This window comes from Lutjanus erythropterus, chromosome 2 (assembly GCF_056507025.1).
Source record: "Lutjanus erythropterus isolate fLutEry1 chromosome 2, fLutEry1.hap2, whole genome shotgun sequence".
NCBI classification, from domain to species: Eukaryota; Metazoa; Chordata; class Actinopteri; order Lutjaniformes; family Lutjanidae; genus Lutjanus; species Lutjanus erythropterus.
Window position 1 is genome coordinate 29,163,974 of NC_139318.1, and position 21,541 is coordinate 29,185,514.

At 39.3% G+C, this 21,541-nt stretch overlaps 1 protein-coding gene across 1 annotated transcript; it reads right to left on the reverse strand.

Moving 5' to 3' along the window:
- Nucleotides 1-91: 91 nt before the first annotated feature.
- Nucleotides 92-12,417, reverse strand: tnfrsf1b (tumor necrosis factor receptor superfamily, member 1B). Its single transcript, XM_084736525.1, has 9 exons — nt 12,270-12,417; nt 7,101-7,209; nt 4,964-5,089; nt 4,683-4,841; nt 3,433-3,526; nt 3,108-3,349; nt 2,892-2,984; nt 2,649-2,707; nt 92-1,008 (listed from the first exon to the last, which is right to left on the reverse strand). The coding sequence occupies exons 1-9, from the start codon at nt 12,318-12,320 to the stop codon at nt 478-480; spliced, it is 1,464 nt and encodes a 487-aa protein (XP_084592651.1). The 5' UTR covers nt 12,321-12,417; the 3' UTR covers nt 92-477.
- Nucleotides 12,418-21,541: the final 9,124 nt, after the last annotated feature.

Consider the following 21,541-nt stretch of genomic DNA (forward strand, 5'->3'; position numbering starts at 1 on the left):
CTTCTTCTTCCTCTTCTTCTTCTTTGGTTTTCTAATGCATCCCATATTCTGCTAAAGAGTCATAATAAAGTAGCTGTTGAATATTTTCACATCTTTTCATATCATGTCTGTAATTTATGTGCCAAATTATGGTGAGTAGTATCAATAAGAGTACAAACAATTACTGATATCAGTATGACGACTGCAGAATACATCATAATTTATATTTTTAATTTGCACTTACTTGTACTTGCTCTACATCGCTGATAGAAAAGCAATATTTATATCTTTATTTACAGCATACTATATATACATATAAACATACAAAATGTCAGTTGTTGCTTTGATATGGAAACAGAATGAAAGTTTAAGCTGGTCTTGTTGTCCTTGTAAAAAACAATATTCCCTAAGCGTGCATCTTGTAGCCGATTTTCAATGCTGTATCATGACACAAAGCAAAAACAAATGCATTTATCAGTCTTTCCTGCTGGTGACTCTTCATACACTGTAGCTTTCAGTCTCCTGCACTGACATCAGTGATTGTTTGCCGTCTTCTTGCTGTGGGATGCTAAAAGACTCCTCCTCCTCTCCAAAGCGGAGTTTAGAGTCTACCTGCATCAAGTCTGTGGGCACGACAGACGGCGTCCCGCCAGAGCCGTTTCCTATGTTGAGAATGATGTTTACGTTGACCTGGGGACTAGGAGTCACGGGACTGACGATCTGTGGGCTGGTGGGCTGGGAGGAGGACTGTGTGGGGACACTGGTTTGGGGAGTAACAGGCTCTGTGTTGGACTGTAAAGTCCTGGGCTCTGACAGAGCAGAGTGTGGATTGTCAAGAGGTAAGGTGGATTGCAAAGGACCGATGGACTCACAGCTGCTGCAGCCATCTGTCCGGGTAAAGGTTTCAGAGGTGTTACTGGACTGACTCTGGTCACTGCAGGTTTCCCCGTTCTCCAGCAGACACTGTTGTTCTGGTGCCGTTTCCGTGAATGAAGTCAGCTGGGTTTCTCCCAAATAACACTGATTGGTCTGCAGCAGAAAGACATGAAAAGGTTAATTCTCAATATATTCTGTACCAAGTCATTGTTTTGTAAGTCACAAGGAAGTCTCAAGTCTTTGTGGTCAAGTCCTAAGTCACAAGTGACAAGTCCCAAGTCTTAAACATTGAGTTTGAGTCCTAAACAAATCATAATGCACTCTTCACCAAATGTAATGCCATTGTAAAAACAGAGCCTTGACATACCGTTCTTTGTGCAACTTTCAATGTATAACTAAGTTGGAAGTTGTATCTCTGTCTCTAATTTTCAACCTGTAGTTCTTTTTTGTTGACCACCCTGTAGTTTCTGTACTGAATGAAATTATCTTTGGTATCATTATTTCCAACTGGAAACCTGATTGGATGCTGTCAGATTGGTTCAAGCAAAGTAGATCTGGCATATTAAGTTTACCACTTACTGAGAATGAATAGCATTAATGTTAGTTAAGGAAATGTGAGTGAGTGATTTGTAGCTATGGCTGCAACTAAAAATTAATTTCATTATTGATTGATCTGACAATTTCTCTATTAATTAATTAATTGTGTGGGCCATAAAATGTTGGAAAATAATAAAAAATGTTGCCCAAAGCCCAAAGTGATGTTCTCAAATTTTTGTCCACACCCCAAAGATATTCATTTTACTGTCAAAAATGACTGCAGAAACTAGAAAATACTCACAAATTACAAGCTGAAATCAGAGAATTTGGAATGATTTGATTTGAAAAAATGATTAATTGATTATCAAAATAGTTAGTGTTTAACTGCCAATCAATTGATTTGTTGTAGAGTTTGAGGAACACTTTTTTAAATAGAATACTTTTTAATCTTAAAGCATGTGGGAAGATATTTAGTATTTTCAAGTTAAAAGGCTCAGGTCTGAGTGAAGTTAGTGGTGTTAAAGTCAAAGTCCGAGATGCAAGTCATTTTCTTTCATTTTTCCTTTCATTTTTGTCAAGCTAAGTTTAAAGTCATCAAATATGTGTCTTAAGTCCACCCCTCTGACTACAGCTACATTCAAAGGCACTGAAGAAGAATAGTTAACACAATCAGAATATGGTCTCAATTCAGGAAACAGTTTGGTCTGCAAAAAGCCTTCCTAATGGCACCTTTATTATGTCAAACCATCTCTCCACCCCAGCCAAGTTAGATCATCCCTTTTGACATGGGAAAGGAATTTGAGTTATTCAAGATTTATACCTTGATGGGGTATTGCATCATTCAATCAGTTGGCAGAAACATTTAACCTACCCCACTCCCATTTCTTCTGTTATTTAAAGATAAGATAAAGATTGCACATAAGGGTTACTACCCTTTCCCTGAGATACTGGGGAGATGCTGCCCAGCATTTAAAGCTGCTGAACGAGAAGAGCTCAAAACCGACATCCTATATCACATGGATCAGGGATATTATATTCAAGTCGGATAAAATAAGATTCACCTTGAAAGGGCACAAGGATAAGTCCTTGAAAGTCTTGATGCCTTTTCTGATTTTCTTTGATCTAAACACTGTGATAAACTGGGAAACTTCTTGAATTGAGTCTGGAATGACTCGCACTCTTGTTCAAATTAAAAATGCCAATAAACAGACTAATGAAAAAAAGGTATTGGAGAAGAAAAGCCAAGGAAGACTTACTTTATCACCAGTCTCACAATTTCCATTTGCATCTACTTTGGGAGGAACTTTTTTAACGTCTGGCAAAAAAGCAGAGTGAAAATGCAGTGACGGTAAGTAAGATAGTGATAATGGCCATTATTTGTCAGTATCATATCATTTTATATATTTTAAGTTGAAGATAAATTGAATGACGTTAAAATCAGTTTTTCCTCAAACATGACCAATACACTTTTTTTTTTTTTTTTTTACAGGATACAATACCTTTGTCACCGTTTTTCTTCCAGCAGAACAGCAGGATAAGGATGATGACAAAAATTATAACTCCAGTGACAATGGAAATGGCAATGGCTGCTGCTAAGAATTGTGTGTGAGAGGTAAACACAGACAGAACACAGAGGCAGAAAGAGAGAAACTGATTAGGCCTCACAGTTTTCTCATAATGACTGTTGAGAATCACTCAGTCACTTGCACACTTACCAAGTTTACTGTCAGATACTGTGCTTGGTTGGGGACTTTTTGTTGAGTGGTTGAATACTGCCGCTGAAAGAGACCGGCTGTTGGACAGGGTGGCGTCTGTGATTGCTGGGACCGTGGTCATCGTCGTACTTGCAGTTGTGAACACAATCTCAGGGTGACGCTTTTTTGTTGAGGTTTGAGTCTCAGGTTCACACATGGTGTCTGCGGTAGAGTTGCCTTTTTTAACAACCCTCCCACTGCAGCTGGAGAGACACAAAGAGAAAGAAAAGTCAAAGATCCGACCTCCCAAAACAGCTGTATACAGTTTTGACTGTCCTTCACTCACATTGTGTGAGGCCGACAGCGGTCCGTGTGGGAGACTATATCAGAGAATGTCCCATCGGGGCATCGTTGACACTTCACATTTGAGTTAGCCGTCCCTGTGAACAACACCCAAACATGCTGTCATTTATTAATATTTCACTGTCAGGCATCACATTTCATGTAGGTAACAGACTAATAATTAAGTTTAACAGTATACGAGGTTGATTTAAACCTTAGAGACAATGTTATGATGGCTGTAATGAAATTAGTTTGATTGCATAGTTATAATATTTAAAACCACTGGTAGATTCATAGTCAATGGGAAACGCTTGTGAATTAACCTTTTATGTATTTACATTCATTTATATTGAGGTCCATACTCTTCAAACTGTAACTCTCATACTGTAGCCTTTTCTTGTTTCAGTATCAGCCTGCTATGTAGTTACAATCACGCACATAGCGCGCACATGTCATTCATGATTAGTTACGCACTAAACCGTGATGGCAATAAACCGCAGCCTTACTGTGGAGGAAGTATGGTTGTGGCTGACAACAGTCAACAATAAATCTTCTTATTAGAAATAGCTGCAGCTGAATACAGCAGGCCTATGCTATTGTATTTTTTGTTTGTCATAATAGTGGTACTTGAAGAGCCTAATATGTTCTTAGGTGGTAAGAAGGCTTTCGGAGTAACAGATTACATGCAATGGGATTACATAATCTGGATACATAAAAAGTTAATTGAATGCCATTACAGTTACAGATTAAAAAAAAGACATTCTCAGATAACAGGTATATTTAGTAAAAAAGGGGATTATCGGTAGGAATACAATTTTAAGTCTTGTTCTCTGCAGCATGTTCTCTGGGTGAATCCATGCTCTGACCAGGCGCAGCAGTTGACAATATGCAAATCGCCGTTTCGTAATCGATGGCGTTGACTACATCGACGAATCACTCCAGCCTTAACCTGATGTAATTTATGGTTATTGAGACCAGATTGTAAATCAGAAAAGCATCTTTGAAGGAATGTAACAGCCGAGTTTTCAGCATTCGTAGTAAGAGTACAGCATTATATCATCAGCATAAAGATGTGTATTCTACCAGATACAGAACAAGTAACGTCAGCTAAGAGTGAAGAGGACAGGCCCCGGGATCGAGCCTTGTGGGACACCTTGTGCAATTTGCCCAAATTCGTATTTGAGAAACAACAATATTTAAGAATTACGTGTGATAAACATTCCACTGGTGACTATTGAGAAATAGGCGCCATACCTGACACAAAAACTCCATGGCCAACTTTGCAGGAGTGGTGCTTTTGACATGCTTCGCAGTATGGTTCATCATATCCCATGATGCAAAAAGTCCCAGGCTTGCACCCACACTTGGACCTTGTGGTAGGGGAGCATTTCTGGACATCCACCAGATTTTTGTCTGATTGTATGGAGAAAAAAAATGTACAGGGACAGTCAGGGTTTAAAAAATAAAACAAAGCAATAGATAAATATTTTTTAAGAAACTGCGTTTTTACAGAGATTTATAGTGCAGCTACTGACTTGGTCTGCAGGTGTTACAGGTGAAGCAGGTTGGAGAGTAATTCCAGCTCTCCTTGAACTGGCCTGCTGGACATGGTTCACACTCAGTGTCAGTGTCAGCGGAGCATTCTCGTTTCACTCGCTCTCCTTTTATAACATAGACATGAATGGATCCACATTAATCCACATTAGTCATTTTAATTGCATTTTCTAACAGCACATAGCTATTGTAACTTTAAAATTTCCACTGACGGATGAAAATACAGATCGATTTAATATTATTCCTCTTACTACCAGGATTAATGTATCATTGCATCTTTATGCCTGAAACAGTGTTTCATCACAGTCCATGTAATTTATATCTGGGGAGATTTTTATTCATTGAATGTACTGTCGTTGTATTTTTAACAATGCAATTAGAAGTGTTAATTCTTTGAGTGCAGTAAAATATTGGGACTATGTAATTTCGTACACACATCATTTTAGAGCTAAAAGTCATTCAAATAAATGCTTGGTTCTACTCTGGCTCACTGCATAGTAGAGAAGTGGGATGCAAAACAATTAAGTCTGCACTGAGTGGGAGAGATGAGGTTAGCAGGCACATGAGATCAAATTATTGCTCAAGCACACCAGCACTTTTTATAGCCCGAATCTTTACAAGAAGAGTGGGAAGGTGTGGGGAGGACAGATCTGATTAAAAAAAAAAGCTTCCAAGGAAAATGAGAACATGGTTAGTAATGTGAATATATCTAACAACATGTCTGCATTCCTGCTCTTCATGAGCTGCAACTTTTGAAGCATGCTTCACTGCTGGTCACACCCAAATCTTTCAAGTCATAGTAGGCGCTTTTCAGGGCTTAAACAGTTGTGTTGCAAATGTACAATAATACCATTCATGTCTGCTGGTTATTGATAGAAATAAAACACAGTGGTGGACAGAAATGTAGCCTGAAAATTTTAACATAGAGAGCCATGCAGCAGCAATTTTCAGCCATAGCTGCAATTGTTAGCATGCTTGGCTAATCAGCAAGGTGTACATCATTAACTGCTTACATGAGAACATTGGGTTACAGGTTACATTTAAGAACAAATAAAGCCCTGAGATTAGCATATTATGTGTAGTACAGTGTCTTGGAACCTATTAGGTTGATGTTAGCATCTCTGTCCTGCACTGTATTGGATTTGTGGAAGTTTAAACTTCAGAAACCACAGCAATATTACCCAAGATAGTGTTATTAATTAGTCCTCATCCTAAAGCCTTTTCCCTTGTAAAGTTATAGTAAAATAGGCATACTGTTTGAAAACACAAACAAGTTTGTTAGCTAAGCAGCTTATGTTAGAACAAATTTTCCTTATCACGCTGATACTTGAACTAACAACCTGTACAATACAAGTATTTTAAGCAAGCAGCTAAATAGAGTTATTCTGGAAGAATCATTTCCAAGTTTTCCAGATGATTCATCAAACAGACATTGACATAACACTGGTATAACAACAGTAACCAGGGGGCGGGGTCTAATGAATAGTTTGCTGTGCTGCTTTATAGGCTTATCTCTACTCCTTCTCTACTAACTATGCATTATGCATTACTAATTACTTATAAGCCAGAAATGTTATTCTGAAATAGGCAATTCTGTACAATGAGTACTTGTGTGTTTGTTTTTTTTAAGTATGTCTTGATGCCAGTTTACTTAAGTAAGATTTTGAATGCAGGACTTTTACGTGTAATAAAGCATTGTTACTCTGATATTGTTTTTTTTCAGCCAGTTAATGATCTGAGTATCCTACTTCTTCCACTGCTGGTGCTGTTTGGTAGATAAAGTATCTACTTTGGCATTGCTGTATTGGAATGTCTCAGTACTTATCTGCTTGCATTAGTCAGGCTCTGTTTCAGGGAAATAATTGTCCTTGTCCCTCACAGTATGAAACAAGGAAACAGATAAATATTTTTGGCTGCAGTAAGAGCTGTCTTCATCTTCTTTCACACCTCCACACCCATGCTTTTAGCAACATAATACATGACCAAATAGCTTTTATGTTTTATTGTATACGGAGAAAGCTTTGTATTACAGCGCAGTGTATACCCGAGCATTTGTGTGGGTTTGTGCATTATTTAAGAAATATGCAGTCCTTACTGTGATTGCAGGACAAAACTTACCAGGGCGGCATTTCTTGCAGCACAGGTTATGATCCTCTAACAGGTACTCTGTTGTTTTGTTTCGGCAGTTTCCATCTGAGTCTGCCAGATAGGGCTGAGAGCAGCAGACCTGTGGGAAAGAGAGACGAAACTTAAAAGTAACTCATCTTTGGCTGTTCAGATGAGGATATTGAAGATCACAGAAGTATTTTCTCGTAACCCTCTGACACGCATGAGCTGCATTAAGACTGCTGGGGGGGCTTGAGCTTTAAGGTAGCAATTTTGAAATTACTTAGGTGGAAAATATTAACAGCCCACTTTGTATCAGCCAGACATTTTTCCTTGAAATGCACCTGCTCTGTGGTAAATCACAAGTCTAAACCTTAGTCAACTAATCAGTAAAGATAGTAATTTTAAAATCAACAATTTAGTCATTGGCTGACAGAGAAAATGGACAAGTTGACCAATGACTGATAAAATTCTACACTCTGGTAAACGTGATCTTAAAGTAGCAACAAACCACCCACACCCGTGCCCACCTCTTCCCTTCTGAGCTGTCCCTGAGCTACATACATGGTTAAACATGCAGCCATCGTTCTGAATGTGTACAAGGTGCATTTCACCTCTTCAGTGTCTCTCGTCTCTGTGGAACCCTCCTGAATTTTCAGCATTGAAAATTGCATAATACAAGTTTTTTACAAAAGTATGGCACATAAGTTTTAGAACTGTCAATTGCATCTATAAATAATGCAAAAGCAGAAACATTAGAGACCCTCAAAAGAGCTGTGGAACAAGTAATATCACTGATGTGACCCATGATTGTAGATATGTATGATTTAATATGTTCATGGGTGAATATGCGGGGGAAACACTGAGCATATGGTACAATATTAACATAAACATGGTTATATGAGCTCCAATGACAATGACAACAAACATCCCTTTCTCTTACTTTTTTTTTTCCTTCTTACCTTTTTTCCTTTTTTCTTTTTTTTTTTCCTTTTCTTTTTCCCTTTTTAAATTTCTACAAAATGGCAAGGGGGTGGGAGGGAGGTGTATAGGGGATGCCTACTGGCCCCCTGATAGTCTGTTTGTTTGTTTTTTCTGTTGTCTTTTGTAATTAATTGTGTATAATGTGTGTAACTGTGAATAAAACCAATAAAAAATTGGTCACAAAAAAAAAAGTATGGCACATAAGGCTGAGTGATATACTTAAGGATGTTGCACAGCATCCCTTAATAGGTTTCCTTAGTTAAGGAAAAAATAATTTACTACATTGAAGGAGATTTTACAGCAGTACAATTCTAGTTTCCATGGTGACCGTTGGTTTACACTGTGTGATACCTGTGTTGACCCCCATCTATGAGGTTCAAATAGTTACAACAACTTGTCTGTTCTGACCAAAAAATGGTCACAAATTTCTTAATTTAAAAGAAATTTTTAAAGGAGCAGTATGTAAGACCCTAACATTCAGGACTGAGTGCTCCAGTCCACGTATTGAGGTGGAGCCATAGACTGGATATTAAAGCAGTTTGAAGATTTAAAGTGATAGTTCACCCAAAAATGAAATTTCACTCAATATCAACTCATCCCTGTGCTGATGTGAGGATGGGTGAAGATCTCCAGTTCACAAAACACTGCCAGAGCTTCAGCAGAAAACAGCGTTGCAGCTAAATCCAGTACAATTAAAGTGAATGGTGACCAATTTTAAAATGTAAAAAAGAACACAAAAAACCACAAAATGTCTCCATACTGCTTGTGTGGTGTAATCCAAGTGTCTGTAAGCTGTGGCATTAAAATTTGACCAAAAAACACAAACAAAAAAAACAAACAACATTTACACCATGTTTTTAGCCTAAACGTCAACTGTAGCCTCTCAGACCTGATCTGCGTGCACAGGCTACAGGAAGCGGGTACACAAGCTCTCGCCCAAGTGATGCAGCTGCACCAAAGAAATTATATTCCTCCTCTATGTCAAAGTTCTCAGACATTTTCTTCTGTGTTGAAAGTTTGCAAAGTCAACTCTGCACTTAACAAGTCGCTATTTCTGAGCAGACCTCTCTCTGTTGTCTGAGTAGCTTAGCACGTAAACACAGATGTGAAGGTATCACGAGAGCTTGTATATCTCGTGTTGCGCTGCTTGTGCGAGAACCTGTGTACCTGCTTCAGGCGTGTGCACGCAGCTCCAGTCTGAGAGGCTACAGTTGACATTTAGGCTAAAACCATGGTGTAAATGGCGTCTTTTTGGGTCAAATTTTAATGTTGTGGCTTATGGCCACTTGTATTACACCACATAAGCAGGATGGAGACATTTTGTGGTTTTTTGTGTTCTATTTTTACATTTTAAAACTGGTCACCATTCACTTCAATTGCACTGGATTTGGCTGCAACGCTTTTTTCTACTGATGCTCCAGGAGTGTTTTGTGAACTGGAGATCTTCACACCCATCCTCACATCAGCACAGGGGTGAGTAGATATTGAGTGAAATTTCATTTTTGGGTGAACTATCGCAAGTTATTTCCCTCTCCTTCATCCCAAGACTTGAAGCTCGGACAGGTTGCCTGCAGGCTGCAGGGACAGAAGCAACATGAGCAGAAGAAGAGTGCAACATCTTCTTCGACAACAACATTTTACTTTGACAAGGACGAGTGACAACGAGTCTGACATTGTAAGTTGATCAGCTGTTTATAACCGTCAGTTGTCTGTCAATAAGCTAACCCGTTATCCCGAAAACAAAAGCCCATTACTCTGAAAACACACACTCTGGAGTTTGAGTTCAGTTACTGCCAACCTTACTGCCAGACACTATTAATGTATTGCTTAATTTAGCTCTTATAAACATCCACTTGTTCTAAAAGATTATTCATTATTTATTACGACTCATAAATGATCACTTACTCATTTGATGAACATTCAGCATTAATTTTTACTCTTTTAAACGAGACACAATTTCTGGTTATTCCAGACTGAATAGAAATTTCAAAGGAACATGTTTCCTTAATCTCTTATGACATAGCATGGCTGAGTTTTTCAAATGTATCTTTTGACACTTTTAACACCACAAGCTGAGTGCCATTTCCTCCTATTATATTGGCGAGAAGGCAGACACCTCTATGGCTGATATTTCCAAAACTCTGCAGCTCACACCAAAACCATCTAGATGTATAAATAGCAGTGTGGGTGAGAGAAAAAATATGTATTTTTGATTTTGTGCTTAACTGTCCCTTTAAGGAGAAGACTTTAAATATTTGGGCAACCAATTTTATTTCAAGAAAACCTATTAAACCTATTAACCTATTAAAGCTACCACAAGGAACATTCATATATATATATTTTTCATTTTGGAGACCCTTGCGGACAAACGTGGTGATGTTTGTGCCATAATAAACACAAAATAAAATGTCAATGATTAAATTATCCAAAAAAAAAATCTCCTACTTCATTTAAACTGACTAACATACAAGTCACTGTAACTTTGCCTGTGGAAAATGTAAACACAAGCTTGTTTCATTAAGGCATTAAGAAGAACTATACAGAAACAGCCAATCTTCTCTCTACTGGTCTTGCTAAGTTATGTAGGTCATAAAGAAGCGCTGTGACCCCCCCCCCCCCCCCCCCCACCACCCTTCCTCCCCCCCCCCCCACCCTTCCTCCCCCCAACCACATGTGCAGGTGTTTGAGTTTTGTTATAATGTCTTAACTGTTGCTTTGTGCTGAGGTGTTTTTTTTTTCAGATCCCACACTGTGTCCCTCCTCATCAGGTGCATAGTCTGGGATCTGCCTTTTTTTTCCCTCTTCCTCCCATCCTGTTTTTCATTTGTTTTTCATCTAAGTAAGCGAGGCGTCGCTCAGGGCTGGCTGCATCGTGGTCCTCCTGTCCCTGTCCTCCCATGTCAGTTATTTGTACTGTCTTTTGTGCTTTTGTGTCCTCTGGGACGGGTTGTAACCGAATGGAATTTCCCCGTTGTGGGATCAATAAAGGTTTCATTCATTCAATATTGAATTTAGACTGTTTCACAACCAGTGCAACACTCACTATAGTAGCTTTAACTAATGTGAGTGGATTCATTAAGTATAAGACCAAGATAAGGGCAAAAGCTTTATATATTTAACTAAGCATTTGAAAGAAATCCTAAGGAGAAGAAATGTTTTGTGCAAACAGTTTTATTTTATGGGAACCTTAACTTGGTCATTAAAGAAATTCTTAACTCAAGGTGTTTTATGCAGCCAGTCCCTGGTCATTGGAACACATGCATGCAGTCACTCAGGGACAACTTCTCTCTCACACGTAAGTATATAAATACCACACATACATTTACTAGAACACTCGTTTTGTGGCGCTGTAGTCACACTTGCTGACACACCTGTCGTGTGCAAAGTGCTGAAAGTCTCACCACTGTGCCCTCCAATGACAAGCAAAAGTTAGAATATGCTGACAGCAGCACCTTCTTTCTCGTATTACAGGAAACAGAGGCGGCAACACAGAAGTCCTCGGCTCAGACGCACAGACGTCTTTTTTTTGTGGTGTGACCACCGGTAAAGCTCCAGATGAGGCGATAAAGGTAGAACCTGTGAAGCTTGGCTTTATTATTCACTGACAGTTTGTAGAAAAGAACATTCTGTTTTTTCCTTCTTTTCCTGGCTGCATGCCTAGACTAACCCAACCTCTTCAACTGAAATATGCAGTGGAGGGTAGTAGATAAAGGCTGCTGCATCATTTCATGACCGGATCTCTTAACAATGGGACATTCAGTCTGAAACTGCATCAGATGCCAAACGACCGAAACCAAACATTCATACAGCTTCACCACACGACAACTATGTGTTAATTTTCTAAAGAAACACTTTCTACTGCAATGTAACATAGTCACGCACAGAACAAAACTATTAAGTAGTGACACAGAACGGGAGTTTTAAGAAATGTTTTAAAAGAAATGAGAAGTTCTCCCTTTGTTGGCTTCAAGACAGGTGACAAAGCTAGCCGGACTAGAAACATGTTTAAAAGATAAAATGCATTTACATTCAGAGTTATGACACAAAAGTCATTTTAATCACGAAAGTGTTTAACTTGACACACACAAATAAGAGCTAACATTTCACATTGTGTTTAAGCAGTATTATGGTCATCAGATAAATTCCGACAGTGGCTGGTATTTATCCTGATAAACAGGCAGGACAGACAAAGCCTACCTTGATAGTTTGGGCAGTCAGCAGAATCAGCAGTGCAAGTATGTCCTTCATTGCTCTTAGAGTGGAGAGGACACAGTCACCAGCGTGTGAACTCTACTGATCATCTTACAAAGGCGGGCCAGTAGTCGGTGCAAACAGGAGCAATTTCCTTGAATTGAGCTGAGTGTTTGAAGGAAGGAAACGAGCAGGCTGGCTCTAACCTACATTCAAGTCATTTTACTGTATGTGAAATACCCATTATGAGGTTAGACAGAGTTTAGAGCAGGCTAAACACTGATGCTGTACTTAATCATGTTGATATACAGTACATATATACAGCATGAAAATGCACTGAATTAATCTTTGGTCAACCTACAGATGATTAGAGGAAAGATACTGTGCTTGAAAAAAAAAAAAATTCACACCCACTTGGAAGTTTTCATGCTTTATTATTTTACAAGACTGAATCAAAATAGATTTAATATGACATTTTAGCTGCAACCAGCGGCTCTATAGGTTGTTCTATCGGTCAGTCTAGAGAGAAAGAGCTATTATTGGCCAAAAAAAAAAAAAAGAAAGGTGTAGCGCTGCAGCTATTGAATTCTACATTTTCCTCAGAGATTTTTCTTTTTTGGGGGGATTTGGCATCCATAGCTAGTCGGGGGTGACTCAAGGCTAGGCACCAGCAAACTGCTATTCTCTGATTGTCCCTGCCGACACTGTGGTTATCTAGTCAGTGCTGAAAAACAAAATTAAATCAAAAAGCGAATTGAATCATGACCTTAAAATCAAAAGTCAAACCAAACTGTGACACCTCTACAGAATATTGAAACTTTTTTATTTAGTGTATAGGCTGCGCATTTTCTTACAGTTGGAGAAAGTTGGACTCACTTTAGGTCCACAACAATGAGAAATGAAAATTAAAATGTTAAAAAAAAAAAAGAATTGTTTTTCATGTCCATATATTTTTTTGTCCAAGCCATATGGAGCTACTGGAGACGGGTAAAAGATCCACAGGCGGCTCCGGACCTGCGCATTCATGACCACCGCAGAGTTGGGGTGAAAGCAGACTTATGAAATTCAGTTTGAATGAGGGTAATGCCTTTAGACGGTGGGGGTAGTGGGGCATGGGATGCTAATAAAAAGTTTAAGCAGAGTAAACTTTTGGACAAATGCAGCTCAATGTCACCCTGCGGTGGCCAATCGTGTAAGCCGGGGATCGAACTCTCTCCGCAGCCAGCCTGAAATATCAGGAAACCAAACGATGGTACTCCCCCAGCTTTTTCCTCAACCCAGCTTTGATGACTGGGTCTTGTTGCAGGTTATGCTGCAAAGTAGTGATACGGGAGCTTCCTTTGTTTTGTGTTTGTTTTGTCTGCGAGAGAAAGAGGGCAGCTGTGGTCATGCAAGGTAGAGAGTAAACGAGAAAGCCAATAAATCAGTGAAATAAAACAACATTTCCTATTTATTTCACAGTGGTTATGTTCTAAGCACGAATAAACACGCACTCACCACTGTACAACCCTGCAGCTAATTGCCGCAACTTCTGATAGAATCTGAATGCGGCCTAACTTCTGAAACGATTCACACAAGGTACACACACACTTGCATACAAATACTCTCAACCACAACTCAAAGGTGAAATTCGCCATTAAAGTAAAGTGTACGTGAGGCTCTTTGTGTATGTGTGAATAAATGAATGTGTGGTTGCATGCATGTCTGTGGTCGCAGCTATTGTGAACTCGTGCTTGTTTGACAACAATCTCGACAAAGTAATCTGATTTAATGACCTGTTTGCCTATGTATTCAACACCTTGAACAGGATCCATCTGTATCATCACTGATGTAGCCATTTGGTTTTAGGCCCTGTACACACTTACACCTTTTCTCTGTGTTTTGGTCCTTTGTCCACAAACAAACAGCATTTCAGGTCACTGAAAATGGAGCATTTTGAAAACTCCTGTCAAGGTGAAGATATTTAAAAACTTGTCATGTAGACGGGGAAACCAGGGTTTTGGGGTTGTAACATCAGAAAGTGCGTTGCTGTCTCCCGTGTCTCATGTCACTCTGCACTGTTATCTCTATGGTTGCCCTATTTTTAAGGGCTATTTTGTGCAACAGGGGAATGGTGAGAAAACTTTTCAGTCTTAGCAAAAGACTACGTCTGCCTGTGGAAGTAGCAGCATCAAAAATGAGGGCATCTGTAGGTGCACATTGAATTACCTCTGTGACTCTGAAAAACCATCAATGCATTTGGACTGTCATCATCAAAACGAGCACAGCGCCCAAAGTGAAGGATGTTGTCGTCAACTTCTACCAAACACATGGTTTTGACTACACGTGAAAGTAAAACATCCCTGATCTAAATCCACAGACTACATGGACAGAAAGGAGACAGTTTCTTTGAATGAATAAGTGTTTTGACCATAATGGATTGCTGGTATGTATATGACAGCTTTGGTCAGTCTGCTATTATTGTGTTCATTTTGTATGTATTATTTAGCATAGCCACCAGCTCAATTACTGTGTTTGTGTTCATGTTTAGTGGCACAACTTGTTATAAACGTATTGTAAATTGGTTCCATAATAACGTTATACAATAAAGAGAAATGTTGATTTTGCTGTAAAGGAAATAACAATTCAATAACAATAAAAAGCTTAAAGGAGCAAAGCAGTATCATGCAAAGAACAAGAAGAATTAATACAAAACAGTTTTATGCAGTTAAATCATGACAACATAAAACCACTTTATGAGAGACATAGCACAGAAAGACATTCAACACTAACATATTTTAAAAAGAACAACAACAAAAAACATAGCACAAGCAGACAACAGCACAAGCAATTCAAATATGACAATACAGAATAGAATAGAATAGACATAGATTAAACTATAAGGAAAGCAGACAGACAAAAAGCAGAGTGGATGAAAGCAGGCAGGGTAGGTAGGCAGTGACCAAGGATTGATTAGCTAATGGAGATGAACCTGTGTGTAGTCAAGGGGGTTCGATCTGGAAAAAAAAAAATTAACCTGAATAGTATGAAGGCTGCAGAAAATGAAAAGCGACGATGACTTAATATTCTATGCTGCTTCCTGTGTGATTCATACTATTTGTATGAATTGGTGGGAATATGCAGTACTGAATTTATTAACAAAACAGGAAGTGGACTTGCTTAGATTTTCTCTTCTTGTTTATACACAGACTGGTCCACATGCAGTGCAGTTCCATGAAACCCAGCTTGGTATGCAGCATGTGCTGTAATAACAATTGTTTTAGTTATCGCAGAATGTGAAACAGGATGTTGACGGAATTTTGTGAAAGGGTTTTTCAGAAGAACTGGTCTCTGCCACTGGGTTTCTGTGCTGTGACAGGATATTGCAGCTGAGTTAGATAACAAAGGTGGTGTTGTTACACATTTGTAAAGCGAAAACCCCTCTTGAGCTCTATGTGACTGTTAATATTTGGCATCACTGAGCAAGAAACTAAACCTGACAACATCATCTCCAACTTCACGCTTTGGCCTCCCTGTGGAGATGTGGGAATTAAAGGGATCGCTCACATTATTTGGAGTGCGGTTGAATGAGGTGCTTATCCATAGTCCGTGTGTTATCTGCAGTAGATGGTGAATGCAGTGTCGTCAGTTTGGAGAAGCATTGGGAGTCCTGGCATAGGAAGCTAATCATTGTACTGTTGTGGACAGAGTCAGCAGAAAAATGTATTCTAGCCACCTGAAAAGTCAAAACTGAAGCTGTTTTATCGCTCTCTCCAAAGTCACCAGACTCCTTTGACAAAAACATTAATTTTTCCTCACAGAGCACATGAGTTGGTGGGCTGCCACTGCCTTGATTGGTTTGTTTGTTTGTGTTACTGTGCACTGTGTACGCAATCCAAACTAACCCTTTAAAACAGCAGTCACACAAAAATACAAACTAACAAACTGATCGTGGCAATGGTGGCCAAGCAACTCCCGTGTTCTGTGAGGTAAAATTACTGTTCTTGTCAAAAGAATCTGATGGCTTTGAATTCAAGGAATCAAGGATATTTATTATCATTATATGACACAGGGTTGTACAATGAAAATAGAGTTGTGGTTTAGAATAGAGGTGTGGTTCTTCTGGGGAGAAAAAAGCACTATAACGTTACATTTGTTAACTGATTTCAGTAAGCTGATTTTATATTCAAGGGTTCATGAACTATGTGGAGTAAGTACATCTAGATCATAGATCCTTGATTATAACATGACTTATTGAAATCAGTTGAGAAATGTAACGTTATAGTGCTTTTTATCCAAAAAAAACCCACAGCTTTCCTGTTTACATGTATTTGACATTAACGTATGGCAGCAACGGGCTGAAGCGGTCAATGCAGGGTCTGTGTGCATATGTCTTTGGATATAACAGCTTCAGTTCCCCATCTGAAATGGCTGATAATGGCAAGATAAAACAGTGACAATATTCTATAATGTACCCTTAAACTGATCATTTTGATATTTTTTTAGGTGGCTAAAATACAATTTGCTGCTGACTCTGTGCACAGTACATTGCTTAACTTTCTACACTGGTACGTCTTCTGCTTCTACAAACTGGGGTCATGCTGACTGCCATCTGCTGCACGTAGCACACTCACTATGGACAAGTACCTCATACAGCCCCACTTCAAAAACCCCAAACTATCCCTTTAAGTCAAACAGAGGCGAAACGGTTTACTTCATTGGTGGTTAATAAAAAAAACACTGGTCAGTATCTATGGTCTTAAAATGAATATATTTTATTAAAGTACCAGGCAGCCGAAGTCCCACATCATCGTGTCAGCTTGCCATCTCTTTCTACTAACCTAGTTATATCCCTGAGAACAAGGTCAGAACGAAGGCTGTTGTCTTCTTCTCTTAACACCAGGATCTAGTCAGAACCACATTCGAAGAAGCAACTCTCAAGAACTTGTAGGTCTTCTTATCTTTATGACTATCTTTATGACAGCCTGAAACTTCTGTCACGTCAGTGCACCTTTTTAGTTATTCGACAGATGATTTTACAATGATTCACATATTTTACATTTACATGTCAGTAATTTTCTGCCACTACTGTACTTCACCGACTACTGACTTCTCTATTGTAGGCTAGTTAAAACATGCACTGTACATGCTGATGCCGTGCTCAGATTAATGCCCCTATTTTTTTTGTGTTCCTGTTAGAGACGTTGACATTTCACAACAAAGTTTCCCCTCCCACATCCTCATCATTTCTCTGGTGTTAAAAGTACAGCAGAAGCAGCCCAGCTGCCCATTGTGGTCTTGTTGTGTTTTCTGTGTTATAGTACATTATTTTTATCATGGAACTCTAAAGCGATTTGTAATGTCATACCTTAAAAACGTGAGTAATAGAAGTGAAACCTGTTATAAAGGGCCACAATGGCATTTTTTTTTTTTTTAAATCTTTGGCCTACTTTCAGGTTTTGGTGCTCTGATCTTGGATACTGTACCTTAGTGCTGAGTAATTTCCAAAAGTACAGCATTAGAGTTTCTAAATGACAGACCTGAAACTTGCTTCAGGCAGGTATGAACATACTTTCTGGCTTCATTTTTGCTGAGGTTACTTCCTTAAAGGCGCAATATGCAAGAATTTAAGTTCAAAACGATCAAAATTTAACTGAAAATATCAACAGAATTTGAAGAAATAACAGTTTTGACATTATCTCAAAGACATCTTTGTGTTGCAGAGTTGGCATGCGAACCAGCTAGCCCCGGCCTCATAATTCCACTTGAAACCCTAAACGTTGATAGTGAGTCACTGTAGTGTTCAGTCTGCTGTCAGTTCAACGCCACAGAGCTGGTAGCTGAGGCAGGTTTGGCTCCTGGCACCCTGAGGCTGACCCCGCCATAATCCCCACTCGCAGCTCCAGAGGTGAGTAATGACTGTCTGACGTCCCTATATTCATCGTCCCCATCAAGCTACTGCAAATCATCTTGCTACAGTAATCCCTGTCGTTAAACTCACCTCCATCGGTCTGAAAGGCTGTGTTCAATCAATAAATGGACATATTCTCTGTGACGCCACCCACACACTTCTGTAGAGCCATTTTGAAGCTCACAGTGTGGTGGCTCTGGTTGTCGTCATCTTTGCAATGCCTGACTGTTTAACTCCCGGCTATGGAGGTGAGGCGGCTGAGTGAAGCAGCTACCCTAAATTATGTACTTTAAACTTTAATATAATTTAAATGGGTGAATTACGTAAGAATTCACCATCCAGAACAGTTGGCATCAACAGACAAATTAACTACAGAGACCAAAACCATTTTTTGTTCCACGCTATAAACATGATTATTTCTGATACAAAGCTGGGCGTTTGAATAGAGTGATCTGTGGGGACTGACTCGCTTTTGAGGTCAACCTCAAGTGGCCATTTGAGGAACTGCAGTTTTGGGGACTTAAATGCTGACTTAATTTTTCAGCTTTGGAGGTTAGCACTTATTTCAGTCCTAGTCAAGTTGTTGTTCACTGGGCGGCACATCAGACGAGTTCTCACGTTAGAAATAGTCCGCATGGTTCAGGTGAGGGGTGTGGCGCCTTCAGAGCGAGGAGGAGGAGGAGGACTCATTTGTAATGATGACTGTCTTTGTGTTAATATCAATACAAACCGAGACGGATGATAGATGCGGAGATCAGCTGACTGCAGTATTCTGACTGAACAGTGATGCTTTTTTCCCATGATAGGTTTGATGTTAGAATAGGGCAGGACATTCCTTTGCCGTAGCGGGAAAGAAAATATCACTGCCCTGCAGAAGAAAAAGTTTTTTGTGTGCAGGAAGTCCATAAAAAACAAATCCAGGTGACACCACTCGATGTCGTCAACACATCTGCTCGCTCCAGACACTGAGCTGCTCTATTCACACATGTGGCTCACTCGTACTTATGATGAGGGAGCTGGCAGGGTTAAGTCCGAGCCAAAGAATGGGGACATCCTCTGGGTAGTTTCTAGATAATTACAGAGTTGCAGTACATGTGTCAAAGGGGTTTAGCTAATGGTAGCTAGAGCTAGCAGCCATTAGTGGTTACTCTGGTGATATGCTGCCCCCTATATGTCTGGATTATGAATTCAACATACTCCATATTTTTACATATTGCACCTTTAAAGTTGTTGTTTGGTAATGCAGCTTGTGCTTAAACTACTCTTACCAAGCAAGAACAATATACATCTGAAACAAGAGCAGGCATGATGTTTGCAGTGATGATTTATTGGCCTCAAGCAAGTTTCAAATCCTGTTTTTTTTTTTTTTTAACCATACTGTGAAGGTAGAAAACTGATTTTCCTTTTATAAATACTAATCACCAGGTATCTTTCTGAAAAATATCACTCTGACTTCAGCATCAGATCACTGCAGAGTGTTGAATTAGTTTATCGACAAAGATCTCTTGGTACGATGTTGTAGTGTCAGATCAAGATTGCATCAGGCTAACTGTCCAATGAAAATGAGCAGAGCATGAAAACACACGTACTGTGTGAGGATATGAAGACAGAACGAGCTTCACAGACATCATTTCCCTTAACAACTGCTTGTGGTGAAAGATAGTGTTGTATCTCAAAATCTCATCTTACACAAAGGCTCGCTCTTGTGTCAGAGTTTCCCAGTTCTGAGATAAATATCGACAGACTGCCTGCCAGATAACCAACACACACGACACTTTCCTTTGAACAAGCCGCTACAAAACATCAATGTATTCCAGCTTCAACACACAACAAGAAAGCAGGACCACAAAAAACATCAGATATACTCCTACTGAACCTGAATCACAACAAAATATAAGAATGACACGATATTTTCTTCAGTTTGAGTTCATTCCATCGGTTGTTCTTGTCAATTTCATGAAACAAACCCTGATACATTTTGTGTATTTCATCCAACGTGTTCAAATGCGTTAGCCTGCAAAACATAAACTGGAAAAACTTAAGTGTCATAGGTGGGATTGCTACAGTACTTGACATTCAGTATAGGTGGTTGTGGTTTCCTGCGAGCTGCAGCTTCTGTACAGTACATCGGCCTCAGAGTGCGTCTACACAGTAGTCAGCTCAGCAGTAAGGAAGTATCAAAGGAAGTTAAAAACAGAAGTTTGCGTGAACCTGGGAACAAAACCAAACAGCTGGAAAGGGAAACACTAACTGTTGACCTAAGTGACAGAAATGACTCAAAATGAGTTCCTTAATGTTGCGAAATTGATGAAACAAACTCAAAAAATAACCTCCGCTATGTGTTTTTTAAACAGTTTGCATGTGTTGAAGGTCTTCTGTTTCCGTTGTGGTGTAATGTCAGTGATCTCTTGCTTCACATCCACAAGGTTGCTGACAGTCACATGAGGAGTCTAAATCTGTTCAGACGACGAGAACAAACGCAGAACAAATGAAATACAACTCCTGCCAATGTGATACATGCTGCACTGTGATTTAAATTATGTCCATTTTATTTTTTAAAGGACCAGTGTGTAAGATTCAGTGGCATCTTAGCAGTGAGATTGTAGCACAGTATAGACAGTGCGGTTGCACTGGGGCCAATAGAGTGGGCCCTCCAACAGCATGCTGGAGCGATTCAGATTCACTTCTGTTCAAATTTCTTTTCTTTCTAATTTAACTGGCATTAAATTAGAAATGGTGCCCTTTTCTATCTATGCCTTCAAAAAGCCAACTCCATCTTCAGCATGGTTTTCTTTTTGTCTTTTGTAAAATAGTAGCAATCTATATCAAAATTAGATTCATTATTTCTTCTTTTCTTTGGTATTTTTGTCATAAACAGATATGCAGTGGTGATTACTGGGTAATTTGCATGTTAATGTTGTCCAGTGTCAAGACTGTATTTCATTATGTGACAAGACGATACATAAATAGTAGTTATTTTATGTGCAGAATCTGTCAAGACTGACAAGCTGAGCACACGGACGATGGCCCTCTAGCGACCTGTGTGTGTGTGTGTGTGTGTGTGTGTGTGTGTGTGTCTGTGCTTCAACTAGTGACTAGCACACACCAGGGCCAAACATAATTACCTTTTCCCACTGTATTGATAATTGCAACCAAATGAATACCCTTCACCTCATCCTCCCCTTCCAAGCATGTAGGAGACAGCGTTGGGCAAGTTACTCATTAAGTGTAACAACTTACTTTTTACTCGTTGCTCCTATGAAAAGTAATCATATTACCCTTCTCATTACTTGATATCAAAAGTCATTAGTTACATTACTTTTGTACTTTGTTGACAGCCTTGTTGTTGAACAACTGATCCAGTGGACTATAAAACACGCAGAAAACT